The sequence below is a fragment of the Asterias amurensis genome, chromosome 4 (genome assembly GCF_032118995.1).
Source record: "Asterias amurensis chromosome 4, ASM3211899v1".
Taxonomy (NCBI): Eukaryota; Metazoa; Echinodermata; class Asteroidea; order Forcipulatida; family Asteriidae; genus Asterias; species Asterias amurensis.
The window spans coordinates 27,914,909-27,931,871 of NC_092651.1; the positions used below are offsets into that span (position 1 = coordinate 27,914,909).

General features: G+C 38.6%; 2 protein-coding genes across 2 annotated transcripts; both read right to left on the reverse strand.

Annotated features, from left to right (window-relative positions):
- Nucleotides 1-3: 3 nt before the first annotated feature.
- LOC139936348 (fibroblast growth factor 2-like) lies at nt 4-4,760 on the reverse strand. The gene is made up of 3 exons (XM_071931150.1): nt 4,521-4,760; nt 3,855-3,958; nt 4-1,039 (listed from the first exon to the last, which is right to left on the reverse strand). The coding sequence occupies exons 1-3, from the start codon at nt 4,627-4,629 to the stop codon at nt 755-757; spliced, it is 498 nt and encodes a 165-aa protein (XP_071787251.1). The 5' UTR covers nt 4,630-4,760; the 3' UTR covers nt 4-754.
- A 1,001-nt stretch (nt 4,761-5,761) lies between these two features.
- Nucleotides 5,762-11,811, reverse strand: LOC139936016 (sterol-4-alpha-carboxylate 3-dehydrogenase, decarboxylating-like). The gene is made up of 8 exons (XM_071930714.1): nt 11,672-11,811; nt 11,036-11,194; nt 10,312-10,385; nt 9,927-9,999; nt 9,295-9,423; nt 7,989-8,125; nt 7,278-7,380; nt 5,762-6,864 (listed from the first exon to the last, which is right to left on the reverse strand). Exons 1-8 carry the CDS (start codon nt 11,672-11,674, stop codon nt 6,529-6,531), a joined length of 1,014 nt encoding a protein of 337 aa, XP_071786815.1. The 5' UTR covers nt 11,675-11,811; the 3' UTR covers nt 5,762-6,528.
- Nucleotides 11,812-16,963: the final 5,152 nt, after the last annotated feature.

The window sequence follows — 16,963 nt, forward strand, 5'->3', positions numbered from 1 at the left end:
TACTTTTTGGTGTTGTTGTGTGGGTTTTTTTTTTTTTTTTTTTTTTTTTTTTTTTTGTGGGTGGGTATTGGTCTTTGAGACGATTTGGTTGTTTTAAAACAATTAATAGTTTGTTTTGGTATCTAACAAAATAGGGTTGGTCCATGAAAATGGAATAACATAAAATGTATGTGGACGCCAGCAAATAACATTTTCGTGTCCCAAAACTTCCACGATTTTAAATAGCCTAGGCATTTTACGTATGACGGGTGTAAAAATAAAAAAAAAGCTCCCGCCCATGCCTTTTGCTTGCTGGTTTCTACCATATAGATATAGATATAAAGCTCCATGGTTTCTACTCAACTCCCGGGTCAAAATTTACCCGGATTTATGGTCCAGGGTGGTTAGACCCTTTTTGAGTCGCTCTCAGTATAAGGGTCACGCGAACGGAAACTGGTAAGTTTAAAATGTTACCGTGACAAAGTTTTTGGTAGATGTCTAAAGGCCTACAGCTACAGCTTGTCATTCATGCAACTTCTTGCTATATGACTGACCAACATTATAATCACTATTGTATATTTTATTCCTTCAAGCATTTCATTCCTTCGTGAACTTTTCCTTCTTAGAAAATAAAAAAAACACTCGATAAGCATCGTCATAAGTTGCGCTCTTCGTAATGTGCATCCTTTGTTGATATGAGATAATAAACTGACTGACAAGAAAAATTATTGTGTTTCGGTGGCCTAGTCTTTATAAAATTATTCCCGAAGTTCATTTATTTCTGGAGACCAGTGGCAGCTGTAAATCCAAGTTCTTTGAGCATTTCCTGACTAATCTCAATCCCACCATCGTCCTCCGTGCCATGCTCCCCTCCAATTGCACGGGCAAGGAACCAAGCACTCTTCTGGTCGTCTCTGATCTTATGTGCGGGTCTGCTCTGCCCTTCACGGCCGAGGGCTAAGTGCCACCTTTCGGCTGAGAAACGGCAAGGCTGGAAGACCAAGTAATAACCAGTTGGGTCTAACTTCTCCAAAAACTCACAAGATTCGTCACACTGGGTCTGTTGGGTTGAAGATTGAACAATAATCAAACAACAGTACATTGATTTATCAGGACCTTAGAATGACACTATTATAGGTTTTCTCGGTCAAATTCGGCAAATGAGCAATCAATTTCATTTTCATGCGTTCGAATTAAAACTGTTTTGCCTCTCCAGTTGTTACTGCGTTTCAAATTCAGAATTCGGCCCTGAATTTCATTTTGAGTCGAGTCAAATTCCTTTAGCACTCTGTTCAATTTAGCGTATCGTCATTCTTTTTCGTGACACACACCTCAAGAAGCGTCTGTGAATTTGAATGCTGCTATGATGAATTGTTAAATTGAATGATTATTTTGTTAAATCGAATAACGTAAAAGTACATTTGACTAGTCTTAAAACGAAATCGAATGACCCTTTTCAGTAGCATTCAATTTCGTGCCAAATAGAAAAGCTGGTTGTTAAATTGGCTGCTCATTTTCCGAAATTGACCGAGAAAACCTATACTTTGCCTTTCCGACCACACCCATCCCATCCCACGCTCATATTTTGCACAGGCTTGTGACCGCATGCAGCTAGCCGGGGATTCCCCCAAAATGTTTGAATTTGAAGGGGACTTGTAAACGATGTTTTTATATATTTCCAGCTTTATAAGAAAAGTAACATCATTACCAATAATAATGTTAAAATGTTAAAAAGTTTAATATTTCACAAAATGTAAACTTTTATATTTGAGCTTGTGTGAGAGGTTGAGAAATGTCACCATATCGAGTGAAGAAAACGTTGTGATTCGTTGATGTAAAAAACATGATGTCAAATTATACAGTGAATTGAGGCACGTAATTCGGTAATAAAACCCAGTGCAACGCGTCATCTGGTATCGTATGTTCATTGTAACTTTGGCTTATCAAATTCTTGGCACGCACCGAAACATGCGGAGTTTTTCTTTTTTTGGAACCTCTTAACTTGGCATCTTGGATAAACATCTTACAGATTGTTGATGGGAAATATTTATCTGATGCAGTTACCATTTTACTATCGTGAACATTGCGACATGAACACTGCATATTGGGGCAAGGAAAAAGTCTCCTCACCCTCCCTACTACCACTCGACTTGCACTTTCCAGGCAGGGCTACGCAAGATCACTATTCACTATACATTCATTCGCTTATCTCTTTCCTCCCTCGTACCTATAATTATAAGTTGCAACTTTGGCATTGACCGGTGGTGCCGTAGCAGAGGGGTGGGGCTCAGAATGATCTCATCTCTCTGGACTGAGATCGAATGCTTCATGGTTCGACTTTCCTTAAAGCGCCCCCCCCCCCCCTTTTTGACGTTTCACTTTTTGGTTTCGCGTCCCCAAATAATGATTTGGTGAAAAATGAATTGCATCACTGAGATAAAGTGTCTTAATGGCATGCCAGCATAATTTACGCACGGAAAATATTTGTCGTGACAGTGGTATCGAGTTGGTGTGTACACTATAAGCTATCGATGAATGATTGCCCGGTGAGTGATAATTAGACAGGGTTAAAAAATAACACAAATACTTTGGATTCCAGTTCTACATAGAATCACGAGCAGTGTCGTACGGTTCAGCACTGGCTGCAAAACATGATTGCATTATTTTAAACTATAGTTATGACCAAATCATCATGTACAGAATGGAAGAAAAAGCTTAAAGGCACTGGGCACTGGTGTCGAAGAACTATCTTAATAATAATCAAAGTCTTGTATAGCGCCAATGCAGGCGCTCATGGCGCTTGCTAAAAAAAATCCTGCACCCTAGTCAGCTTAGCTCCAGGTGCACTGCTCGCGATATCTTAACAAAAGTTATAGTCATATCAAAGGCAATGATTATTAATTGTGGATGTTGAACAGATGTGTTTTGAGTGCTGATTTGAATGTATCAGTTGTGATAGCTGCCCGCCCGGACGTAATGTGGAAGACCATTCTATATCGTTGCTGCTGCGACTTTAAATGAACGCTCTCCCCAAGAGTTGCGTGCCCACCCGTGTATCTCAACAATTGCACAAAATAACAAACCTGTGAAAATTTGAACTCTTGTCATGATCGTCGAAGTTGCGAGATAAACTGAAAGAAAAAACACCCTTCGAAGTTGTGTGCTTTCAGATGCTTGATTTCGAGACCTAAAACTCTAATTCTGAGGTCTCGAAATAAAAATCGTGGGAAAACTACTTCTTACTCAAAAACTATGTTACTTTTTGTCACAATGTTTTATACTACCAACAGCTCACCATAACTCTTTACCAAGTGAGGTTTTATGCTAATGATTATTTTGAGTAGTTACCAATAGTGTCCAGTGCCTTAAATGATAAAATAAGAAGAACCATGAACATGAAAAGGATAATTATATTATCATGTAAACGTCATTACATGACGTCATCATTGTACCAGTTCTCCAGTGAGCTCTGAAAAGAAAGCTTGTTATGTTATTTATAGATTCTAAGGTGAGTGACAGATTATAGTATATGACAATGAATAACAATATCTGTTACTACGAATTTGTAATCTATTGGGCCATTTTATATAACGGAAAGAAGAACATGCCGTAGTAATAACAAATTCAATAAAAATCGGCAATAATATTGGGTCTAACAAAGACTTTATTGTTATAATGTATTTTCCCAAATTATGCAAACAACCGTATCTATAATGTCATGGGATAAAATACATTTTTTCTATGGGGAGGTAGTAACTTTTGCATTGCCAGTTTTCGTTGAATTCGCTCGTCCTGCCCAAAGGGTTTGCAACTTGATCGTATTTTTGTACTCGCTACAACCCAGAATTTAATTTTACACTGTCATTAAAATCTACCTTGCCGTGTACTTTTCCCGTATCATCGATTGACAGGAACATTCCCGAGTGTACAGCCTTTAATGTGACAACTCCAAAACGCATCGTCTGCACCTCAAATACAGCTAGAATAGAACAAACATTCAGAGTCATTGCAATTATTTTGATTCAAGCAAGTACAGTTTGTAACTTATTTGGAAGAAGGAGGCAGGCGCAAATGGCGTTCTTGGTACCGCCTGATGAATCTTTTGGCGGGCTTTTGGCACCACCACTGGAGACTGAGTGGTAAATACTAAAAAATCATTGTTAGCAAACTTACTTGATAATGAGCAATGGGGAGCTGTTGATGGTAACAGCATTGTGACAAACGGCTTCAGTCTCAATTAACTTATAGTTTTGAGGAAGAGGTAAATTCCGGCACTGAAGTCACTTTTATGCATTTGAAAGCACACAAATTAATGTGCAACAATTAAGGTTGTTTTCTTTCACTATTCTCTTGCAACTTTGATGACCAATTCAGTCCAAGTTTTCACATTAGTTGTTTCATGTATATACGTTGGGATACACCAATATGAGAATACTGGTATTTAACAATAATTACTAAAAGTTTCCACTGCCTTTAAAATGTGAAAAGATGTAAGAGCAAACCGTGCATCTTACCATAGATGGCAATGCCAATGATCTTACCGTGTTTATGGCCCGACCGATCAGCACCGCCCACCTCACCATTCGGATCTATCTTGAGAAAGTAGCCAGATTGGCAATAATATTCCCGCAGTGGAAAAGAAGACATCATTCACACCTTGCTCCTAAGAAGCTCTCTCAGGCCAATAGGATGTTGCTCTCGGAGGAGACACTTCCGTTGCTTGGTTTCCAGCTCAGTTTCTTCAAGGTTGTCTGATTCGTTATTCCCGTAGGTTGCCGGATGTGCTGAGCGGTCATTGAGGCGGTATAGAATCGCATGAAGGGCTGCTGAACTACTAGTTGACAAATCACTTTCATCACCAGAGGCAACAACAGGAATTCCGAGCTTGTAGATTGATATCTCAATCGCTGTCAAAGCACCGATAACATGAACCAGTCATGAAAGACTCCTATCCAATAGTTTGGTTTTATTTCAGAAAACTCATTGCAAAATATGAGTTTACAGCGGTATAAAAGTCAACCAGACGTGTAAGGAAAGATAGAATAAGTCTTATACAGCTGCATTGAGAGGTTAATTGATGGCTTTATTTGCATGGATTCCAACGTCATCTTTTGACTCTGGTAAAACTATTACGAGGTTCCTTAAAGGTACTATCTGATCGCACTTTCCAAATCGATGGCGGTACCTTGATTTATAATCACAAGCAAGTGACTAGTGACCAGTGACCACATCTGATGTACCATCTCGGTATAGTTTGCTTCAAGACACAGGGATCACTCTATCTCAAGGCTCACTCCATCTCAAGGCTCACGACCTCACAAGCCAAAGTGTATAAAAATGTGTGTAATTTCCCTGTTTTTGGCTCGCATATATTTTCACTGGCTATTTTATTTTTCCCATTATTATTGTTCACCATTGGATTTTAATTTTTTTTATCTTGAAAATTTTCATGCAATTAATTGACCCTTTGGTCACACGGTGATGTGAATAAAAATAGCCAATATAAAGACCGGGCCGTCTCGGCAACACACCCACCCAATTCTGAGACGTAGTGTATAACCTTCACAAATTTTAGTTCTTATTGCGGTTACTTTTACTGTGAAATGTAACTCTTTCAACCTAGACCAAATCTTACTTTAATGTTACTCAGGAAATTGTCTTTTGTGGAAGTCTCAAGTTAATCCAATCTATTTTATACAAGCTGCATGGGCAGAAACATGGTGTTTTTATTACACTTTTTCATTAAAAAAAGAAACCACAATTCAAAATCCTTATCTGTATTGCAATACTTGTTTTTATTCATTTCTTAGAAGAGCACACCGAAAGTATAATTATTTTATGTTGATTTTTATTAAATAAATAAACCAGCAATTTTGTAATATAAATGTAAGCCAGTTAATGGAAGGCATTAAAGTGTTCAAGGCTTTGAAAATTCTGTAAAAATATCATTTACTCTTAATTATCAAATGTACTCACAAATTTGACTCAAAATTTGTCTTAGGGTTTATACAGGCCTCATGCACAGTGCAATTCAAGTCTTTTGCAAACTTGCCATTTTGTTTTGAAAGAAAACATCAGTTTCTCTTTTTTTTAAGCAACAAATTCAGTGTTTGCTTTTCATATGAACTGTACTTTACAATACAAGCACATCAGTAAAAGTCCCTGGTGTAAAACACCTTCCAACCTATAGAAAATTCATCAAAGTAGGCAGATGTGTTTTTGAGAAACTTTGAATAATGCTGCAAGGTTCTGCCAGAGATTTTGTGGACTGTTTTAAAGTGCATTTCTTTTTGTCATATCAAAAGAAGAACTGTAAATGCACACAGACCGCCGCCTGACCCCTAGCACCTAATGTAATGAAATGTTTGCAGTTTGTTATAATATGTGAATTGATTTACTTTTCGATAAACAAAACAATAATAATGAAGTGCATTATAAAGTGGCCCATGGCACAGTGTACAGACCAGGCTGCATAGATTTGATGAAACACAATGATTGTATTAAAAAGAGTAGATTAAAACCTTTCTTAATTATTTGCACCTATGGTTGTTAATTCTTTGTGTTTTTTAAATGAGGGTAACTTTCAACTGTCTTCTGGATTGCCTCCCCAAGTCCCACTAAAGGTTTATACCCCATGTCTTTCTTGGCTCTCTCACTGCTGTAATAATGGTATGTTCCGGCTAGCGCTACCCTCATGGGGGTAAAGGTCATCTTTAAGGTCACTAGAGGGCTGAGGATCCAGACAAGAAGTTGAAGGAAGACAGCCAGGTAGTAGATGAGAGCATAGGGGAGATGGTATTTAGGAGGCTGGTAGTTCAGACCAATTAAGATGAGGCTCATGAAGTCCCAGAAAGGAATGGGGTCATCATTGGTGATGTGATAAGACTGTTGGCAAAATAGAAAGGAAAGTATAAACATTATATGCATGATATTTGGCCCTTGGAAAAGAGTAGGATTTTTTTTTAATCGAGTACATGGGCCGATATACATTAACACATGGTGCAGGCTTAAATAGACTTTCCAGGCTATTTAATCACAACTTTTCAGATTTTTCAAGGGGCAAAACATCGGAAATCAGACTTAGTAGGAAGAATATCAGGCCTGATTTTTACTGTAAATTTAGCACAATTATTATTTATGCAGTGTATCTGTAAGATTTGTACAGTCTGTTTTCAAAGCTTTGTGTCTAACTTCTATGTCTATGTTACAAAGTCATCTCATTCAACGAATGTCTTTATGTTCATCCATTGAGGGAATTGTGTCTTTCCTTAAAGTAATCACAAATTCACTTAACCAACCTTTCCACACACTACTGATTCTTTGCCGAGCTTCTCTGCAGCCAAGATATGTCCATGTACAACATTCTTAACATATGTAAAATCAACTAGGTTGCTGCCATCTCTGAGAACAAATAGAAAATGTACATTTAAAGTCATACCTAGTATACGTATCAAGCAATGTTTTAATGAAACTCTTGGGAATAGACATCTAGCTGTTTTAAGGCCACCACCTCAACCATAAGAGCTTTTGTGGCCTAGCGATTAAGAGCATCGGACTCAAACTTTGGTGTTTCTGATGAGCCATGACACCTGCGTCCATAAGCAAGACATTTAACCATGATGCTTCGTCCTTAGGATAGGATGTAAAGCAATTGCCCCGTGTGTGTGTGTGTGTGTAACACCCATAAAAGAACTAAATGCACATAATCACAGAGGGGATTCGCCTCAATGTTCCTGGTTTGATTGGCTGCATATTCCCCCACAGTACCTTGTAAACCATTACATGATGCTATATTCAAGGAGTAGGTCTCATAGATCAAAGTAGTCTGTCATACCTTGCTGGAAAATAATTGTTGAAGTGCCTTGAATGTCACTGAGTGATGGATATTTTGTGTTTATATAAGAAGCAACTGTTGTTATTGGTACAATATTGTACCCAAAAGGATTGGTTGTAAAATATGTCTCTGCAATGCAAAGAATCAAATTTAACTTTAACTTTGGAATTCTCACCCAATCATGAACTTCATCTTGCCAGCTTTAGCTGTCTCAACCAGAGTTGGTACAAGCTGGGGATCTCTAGGTCCAAAGATGCCATGAGGTCTGATGGCAACAGTGTGAAAGTCTGCACTATTTGCTTCTAGGACGACCTAAACCAACAAAAGAAAACTACAAAATTAATCAAAGTAAATTCATGGAAATGTTTTGTGGCTAACCTCTCAAATACCTTAAGATCCGAGCTCAAGTGAAGCATGGGAATCGACTATTGGCTGGATGTGTGCACCTTGGAGTGTCGATGATGTTGTGAGCTGCTGCTGAAAAGGTTGGCTTGTGTAGTGGTGAAACTAGCATAGGGCAAGTCTGCATTTTTATTGGTTAATCGTTCAGCACTTTACTTATTTGCATACAAGTCATGAATAATGCAAATTTTGAATAAATCAGTTGGAAAAGGCCCTCAAGGCTTCGCAACTTGACACTATTATGTATAATGCAAAACTTCAAACATCACTGGCATGTGGAAGTCTTGGAACACCTGAAAGTTCCCTTTGGCAAAGGGTGGGAGGGGGTAAAAGTATCATTAATGGGAGGGACTTTTGCCCAATCAATGAGATCCCTGAGACTTGGTGGGTGTCTGTAGGTAACTACGGGTTCCTCCTGTACAGTAAGTTACAGTCGATCTGATGTGTGAAGAATATGTTAGAGCTGGTTATTTTATGAATGGGGAGGAAGCGAGTGGTGGAAAGTGACAAAATGGGAAGTTTCCTTATGGACCTCTTTTGCACCTTTGGAGAGTAGTGCAGTTGGTAGTCTTTGTGGAACAGAAGGTCTCCTACGAGACTATGTCAGAATCAAAAGTTGGTGAAGTACTGGTAATTTTGAATACATGACCTCAAAAGGCCTTTTTGCGATATGGCAGACACAATGCTATGACAATATTAGGTTTGGGTAAACTTGTACACCCAAATCAAACGGTATACTTGAGTACTCCTATTGTGTCCGCCATACCTCAAAAAGGCTAATGGGTTTAACAAAGTAATCTGAGGGTTTATTTATAATATCATTTACATTTATTTAATCAGTGCTATATGGGAGGAAAGATCAACAATTTATTTTTATCTTACAAGTGTGGACTTTGATTGAAAGAAAAGGGTTTGTCAAAAATATCTCAATAAAATAAGTATATGCATATGTAGACAGGAAGTCTAAACATGCTGGTAGGTCTCAGAACAAATGAATTGTATAGAAGGAAGAACTTGTCAGTAACAAATCATTGTAAAATCAAAACGGAATTGAAATGGTAAAATATGCTGGTACAAACCTTTTCCTGTAGGATTTTAGTTTCTGTGTAGTAATCTATGGGTTGACCGGCATATGGTAATTCCTCACTGCCATTCTTAATGTCTTTGCCTTCATAACTTACGCTGGCGCTGCTGGTTAGCACTAGTTTCTGTTGATTCAATGCAAATCATTAAGATGCAAGGTAAATGTTGGCTTTACAAGCGACTTATAGCTAGTCTATTGTAAATAATATGTCAAAGGTCATCATGTGCATGTAGGTCCACGCCATGCTGTTACAGATACTACAGTGGCCATATCACAGTCAAAGTTTGTTTGTGTTGCTAAAAGTCAAAGATCCACAAGTTTTGGCCCCTTAAAATCTGATTGGTAAAACTGTAAAGTCAAGGAATATGGCCAGCAAAACGATATGCAAATTGAATATAGTAGTTAACATTTAGTTTGACTTTAAAAATTGCATTAGGTTTCACAGAGGTGAACAAACCACAAGAAAAAAACACTTTACTGTGGTCAGCTTATTTGTGGCCCTGATTATGATCCACTTTCAAATTCTTCTGATGCTTAAAGCACTTTTTTGTAACTTTTTCTTAAAGTTTTGTTCGAGTAACCTCCCCATTTGCAAGATGAAATAGTTAAAATTTCTTGTTACACTACCTTAACACCAGCTTCCTTGCAGGTTGCAATTATGTTCTTCGTACCATTGAAGTTGACATTGTAAAACAACTCCCTGGTAAACAAAAATATTACTAAATTAATCTTAAATGCCTGGTTTAATCACCAAATCTTAAGTTATTTAAATTTTAAACAAAAATATTATAACAAAAACAAACTAACAGGCAGACCTGTAATGTGTAATGTAAAAAAAACTGTGTTCAATCATTTATTTATTATCTAAAAGAAACATTCTTTTCCCTCACAACAATCGCTTTTATTCATGTCCACAGCTACAAATAATAAGCTGAAGCCTTTCTTTATGAAATTGTTTTGACAACATAATATGAAAATGCTTTCCTTATTTCAGATCCACAAAATCTCTTACTTATTATTACTTGAAGGAGGAGGAGAGGCACAGTTGAAGACGACTTCTGATCCCTCAAAGGATGGAAGAAGCTCCTGCAGGAAATTAACAAATGCGTTTCAATTCCTTGTGATCAATAACTATTCATTAGAAACTTCAATGAATCCTTAACTCAGCTGCCTGGCACTGTAGGCAACAAACAGTGAGTGTACTAATTACCTATACGAAAAACTTCTGTAAAATGCAAACATTGTTCATTTTCCTGTGACACTAGAAACGAACAAATAGGGAACTTTAGTACATGTCACGGAAAGTCCTCAGGCATCTGGTAAAACAATTTATTCCCAGTCTATTGGATGCATAATGGAAACAAAAGAAAGATTCATAAACTAGTCTTTCATATCATCATACAGGCATCTACCAAGAAAGTTCTAAATGCACTTGAACAAACAGAAATATTTAAAGGCAGTGGACACTATTAGTAATTGTCAAAAACTAGCCTTCACAGTTGGTGTATCTCAATTTATGCATAAGATAACAAACCTGTGAAAATTTGAGCTCAATTGGTCATCGAATTTACGAGATAATAATGAAAGAAAAAACACCGGGTCACACGAAGTTGTGTGTGTTTAGATGGTTGATTTCGAGTCAGGTTTTTGAATTTTCAAATTATGTTAGCACCTTGCAATGTTGTAATGTATGATTAGAAATGTGGAAAAAAACCAAAACCTATGAATACACAAACCTTCTTGGAGCACAGATTCCCCACAAAGAATTTGACACGGTTATCTTCATATGTAACTTTGATGTCGAAAACATTGACTGTATATCCTTTCTCCAGTAAACCTTCTACAAGATGACGTCCAAGGAAACCACATCCACCTATCACAGTACATTGCTTCCCCTTCAGAGACACACAAGAAAAATATTATATGGAATTTGGAAATAAATTCTGTGCTTTTCACTTGTATGTTTTGAATGTCCGTCTGATGTCTTTAGAATAAATTATGTTATGTCCACTCCATTCGTTTGTCTGCCTGTTATTGTTTCATCATTTTATTTTTGTGTGTTCTGTCTTTTGTATTTTGTCTAAAGTTTCATTATGGCGCCACCACTTTTTCATTCAATATGAAGTCCACTAGACTCAGTACTCTATAATTATCTTTATTGCTCCATGGTCCCCTTGTTAATTATGTAGTCCTGCGATGTCAATATCTGCACACACAAAAATACACTATACAGTCAGCGGACCTGGCAAAGATATAATTCAAACCTGCGTCGTCTGCTTCTTCAAAACATTAGGTCCTCATTTCTATCTCCCCAACCCCCAACTAAAAACAAATCTATAGGCCTACAGTAATATTTCGCTGTGAAAACTTACCATAGTCAAAGAAATTTAACCACAAAACAAAATGTCGAGCAAAACAGATCTTGTTGAGACTGTGCTACTAGTGCATCGATCGTACAAACTGCACCACCCAGCATAAAAAAGGCTGCCCACAACACCCACCCCCACCCAAAACCGTGTAAATCATGGTTCGCTTTCAAGGAATGAGCGTATTCGTTGAAATGTACGATACAGGAGTCAGGAGGCCAGACTTATTAAAAACGCGTGACTGTCAGTCTTGCAACCAGACAACCTTAATCGAAGCTCTAATCCATACAAACCTTTATTTTAGGGACCTGACTAAAGCTAGACACATGCAGCACATGAGGAGCTTGTTTGTCCGAGCCGGCCCAACCACACACGCCACTGCACACACACACTCCGTCAATCTAGGGAATGCACGACGGAGTACGACATGACACTGGATGGTTGACACACTTTTTCTTATTTTGTGATAACCCAAAATGCTAAAGAAGTTTTCAAATGGCTGTTCTCTCTTCTCGATAGTGTGAGTCGAATGAGGACGACTGCATCCACTGTAAATGAGCTGGACGAAACTGGAACTCAAGCCTGGGAGGGGGGAGAAAGATTCACATAGACAGTGGCAGATGCTGCAAATGCTGTATCCGGCCGGGTTTCTGTTGCAGCGTGGGGGATGCATGCTGCCTGTGTTGCCGCGGAGCGCATGATCAAAAACTTCTGCCTGACCACCATTCTAGTTCTACCATGGTTCTACCTACTTCCATATTCTGACAGTGTAGCAAGCACCCTGGGAAGGTCACGAAGGTAGGTGGGATGGGATTTACTTATAGAAACTATAAGGCTCCAGGGGAGCCTTACAGTTTCTTGAAGTAGGCTGTTTCAGTCAAATTTAATGCAGGTGATTTTTTCTCTGACAAGATGTGGTCTGTTAAGGTGTATTCTTAGAAGTAAAAATCAATTTAAAATTTTGAAATCGGATGTTTGGTTGCAGAGATAAACCGTTTTTAATGAGCGTGGATCGTGAAAAAAACGTACCCGTGTTCAAGTTCAATTCTTATGTTTTTCTTCATATCGGCCACGGCCAAGTTTAATGCACAGCCTATGGCAATAGAGGGCGCACACTAGGCGAGCGCCCTCTATCAATGAGGAGGTTTACAAACTGTGCTTTGAGGCGCTAGTATGATTTTTTATGAACGGCAAAAAGTGATTTTTGTGAATCAAACTGAGGAGCGGCATCATGGGGGAAATTGTTAACTATAAAAATTAAATATGTGTTAAGTTTTGCAGGTGTTTGTGTGAATATTCTTTATTAATTGTGTCAACAAATAGCATTATTAAATTAACCAGAATGGAATAAAATTAAAGAGTTTATGACTGGTGTTTTCTTTAATTTAAGATCAGTTGATCCTTTGATTTAAAATTGTAGCATTAACACAGTAAAAATTTAGAACAATCTTTAAAAAACTTGAGGATGAAGGCATTGGTATACATTGATTATTTTTGTTATATTTACAAAGACAATTTCTAAAAACCAATATACAATCAATTTGTTCGTTCAACTTTCGTTTCAATTAGTATAGGCCTTTAAAAGTATATAACAATACTAGTTTCTTTTGACTCAAGATGAGCAGTCTGTTATTATCAATTCAGAACGTAGGAATTATCAAAGAAACAAGATCGGGCAGCTTTCCAGCTTTCTATTATTAGAGCCCCGGCCTATCAAACTTATTGTAACACACGCCCTCTTGTGGTGGCACATCACGGAAACACGAAGATGTACGAGTACGACGTACATGTATAATTGTGCGTATTTAGGACAACTTTGCAAGAAATGGTCTAACAAAACCTTTCGGCGGGAGAAGAAAACATAATCAAATTACACCAAATTTTCACAAGTTAAACTTAAATGTATGGGAATTAGCACTGACAAAGTCGCATTCAATTTTGATGATAGCCTTGATCAAGGCGCTACAGCCAGCCGCGATCTGCAAAATCCCAGTCCCCATCACTGAATTCCACTAGTGCACCCCCATACATAACACAGTGCATATAATACGTATACAGCGTATGTACACACATAAGTACTGTACATGTACATGTACCATCTGTATACGGTACACTTACGGTACATGGGTACTTCCTAAGTAGCGCCTTGATGGTTTTGTATCTGCCAAAATTTAGGGCGGAGCTCATTATGCTAATGTTTACTAACAACCCGTTCTCATTGGTTGTTGGTTGACCTATAAACTCTGGCTGCGATGTCAATCACAACGTTCTGCAAGCACTCTCACACACGTGCTCGTCGACGTAATTGTAAACAAACCGTGGTTGTAGTTGCAATGGCGGCGGGCGAGGGAGAAATCCCTACTAGTAAACAAAACAGTAAGTCGCTGGAAATCAGTGGTGTATAATTTGCAACACAACTACAGAAACTTTCAACAAAATATAACAACCGCGTTTAATGCATCAATCATGGGTTTAGAAATAGAAGGAAGAACATTAGAACATGTGAAATGTGTTTGAGAAAGGTTAAAAAAGTATCCAGATGTCATGAGTTTCCGGCAAGATGGCTACTTGGTAAGAATTCTTAGGTGTTGGGCATATGACAGTACAACACACCCCATCCCCTTGAAGCACAAGATGAGATAAGAAACCCAGCTGTTTATTTTGTCTTAATGTAGACATATATTATTTATTACGTTTCTCGCGGTAAATCAAAGTTGGGGATCGAAAATATGTGTTGTCGAAAACATACCAGACGGTAGAAGATGGCGTGTGGCTGAACAACAACTACAAGTAAAGTTCAATTTCATAAACTAACTCTTGCCATACTACTAGTACTACACTACAACGTTACACTTATCGTACAGCAGCTTTCAATTCAGGGACAAATCTACCAGCTACGTTGTAATTATGATGCTAGTCCTCGTGTTATAATGAAACGCAAGACAACGGAAGTTGTTCGAAGTTGTTCAACACCATTACCGACCGGGCGAGTCTTGTCCGGCTCACCCGTCCGGCAACGCATTCAGACCCCTTACAATCATAGCTAATATACACACCACGCTCCCGACACTGCTATAAAAAGCACGTATTACAGTACATGTCCATACAGCTAGCGTACAGCGTACACACACACACACACACACACACACACACACCCATGCATGCATGGACGTGGCATGATTGCTTGCAGTAGTACGTCATTCTCAATCGCGCCTGTGATTGGCCAATGTTTAGAATGACACGCCCACATCATGAATACCCTTTTATCGGAATTCCGATAAAGCTTTACAAACCCATCAAGGCTGTTGTTTGAGCCACATGTGCGAGGTTGAAAGTAGAAAGACACGACCGTACTCACGACTACGCTATACTGTTCTCGCTGTACAATGTATGGTAATGTACATTTGTGTATGCACTGCATGCGTGTGCAGCGAACCGGGCCGGGGAACAGTACGTCAACAGCCTTGATCAAGGCTATTTTGATGATTGTCTCTGGAAGAAATCTTGATTCAAAAAATGGAAAACGCCGACAAAAATAGGTTTTTATAGTAAAAGCTATGCGACTAGCTGTACGATGTGCGGAATTTTATCGGCTACACGATGATGTAATCGTTATCTCATTTTGTGTAAACATGTGCTCCCGCATCGCAAAAAACCGTCTTCGGGCTTCTTCGGCGCTTTCCGAAGATTTCCGAAATCCGTTGTCCACGGGGTTCAAAGTTGACGTCATGCACAAACGAATGGGCGCTGCACGCCAGGCCAAGCCTCTGTTTTTTGTCGTTGCTCTCTTTTTTTTACAATATCTCCGAAACTATTCATCCGATTTCGAATATTTTTTAAAATGTAAGCACGAGGAGAGAATGCTCCTGCCTGCTGTCAAGTCTCATAGTTGTGAGTTGTACAAAATGTGAGTTATGATTTAATATATTTGGTTCTTTTTTTTCGGGGCTGTGTGTGTGTGTGTTTTGGTACACGTAAAATCAACTTGATGAAACTGCCTACTTGAAGTAGGTGGGATTGTTTTCTGACTGAATGGAAAAGTTTCCGTATGGCGCCACCACTTTTTCATTCGGAATAAAATAATATAGTATCTAGTTTACCTGATTGATATATCCCTTTTTGTAAAAATTAGTGAAAAAGTGGTGGCGCCATGCGGAAAGTTATCCCAACTATGGAATGCATTCGAAGCAATGACTGTGCCTCCACGGAGACGGAGTCGCGGTCACACTACAATCACACAAATCGCAACGTACAAATATTTGGCAACCTAGGGGGTACTCCTAGTTCTCCACAGCGCCCTCTTTGGCACTCCCCCTCTTTAATCATGCACAACTTCATCGGACAATGACATCTTTTCTCTGAGGATGATGCACAACAGCGCCCTCTTAATTAGTTGCGATAACGTAACCCTCCTGCCGATGGCGTAGCCGGAGGGTTACGAAGCAAACGCAATGTGAGCAGGGCGAAATGGTTAAAAACGTACAATTTCGACAGCTAGTCCGCAGATTTGCTCAATTTTTACCACTTTTGAAAATCCTGACACAAATTCTAGAAACACGAACTTGATCCTCAATGTCTAATGAATCCTACAATATCACTCAAAACATCATTGGAGAAATAATTTGAAGAAAAGGCACAAATTCCCGAGTGAAAGACCCAGGTTGAAAATTTGAACCTGAGGGGGGGCGGAGCTTCAGCCGTGTGTGCACGTCACCGGGGTCAACGATTCAGCGCTGCGTGTGGTGCATTGTGTATCCCGGTAACTGTGTAGTGGAAGTCTTGATCCAAAACCATTGATGTTGCGCGGTCACACACAACCAACGTTCCGATCTATGCACGGTAAAAACTGTACACGCTTGTTATAATCGAACGTTAGCGGGCGCTGTTTCTCTGATTTCCGCATCTCAGGGCGTGCACAAGACTACGGCTGCACAGTTGCAGGGGATACAGAATGCACCCCACACGCGCAACGCTGAGTACGTGACGATTGTACAATGTCCGCCTCAGTCTCAATTATTATTATTATTATTAATTCTATTTAAAATCTATATTTTTCATTCTTATATCACAACAAACTCCCTTCACCCATGCCATCAATCTAATATAAATATATTACAAACTGTACCTAATAAATATTTCATTTTTACCGGCATACATGTACTTTTATTATAACTGTCACAATCATTTATAAACTCAATCAATTTGACATGACATCATCATCACAAAACATATCTTATTCTCTTATCAATCATCACATATTTTTTTCTTTTAACAATCATTAACATTGACATGCCCCTT

Bases quoted from the DNA above. Each gene is read 5' to 3' on its own strand.
- LOC139936348 (XM_071931150.1), bottom strand. From the start codon at position 4,629: ATGATGTCTTCTTTTCCACTGCGGGAATATTATTGCCAATCTGGCTAC. The intron at 3,959-4,520 runs GTAAGATCATTG...GTTCTATTCTAG, and splicing joins TCGGTCGGGCCATAAACACG to CTGTATTTGAGGTGCAGACG. The intron at 1,040-3,854 runs GTAGATTTTAAT...TCAACCCAACAG, and splicing joins CGGGAAAAGTACACGGCAAG to ACCCAGTGTGACGAATCTTG.
- LOC139936016 (XM_071930714.1), bottom strand. The intron at 10,386-11,035 runs GTTTGTGTATTC...AATTTCCTGCAG, and splicing joins GGAATCTGTGCTCCAAGAAG to GAGCTTCTTCCATCCTTTGA. The intron at 10,000-10,311 runs GTAAGAGATTTT...TTTGTTTACCAG, and splicing joins CCTCCTTCAAGTAATAATAA to GGAGTTGTTTTACAATGTCA.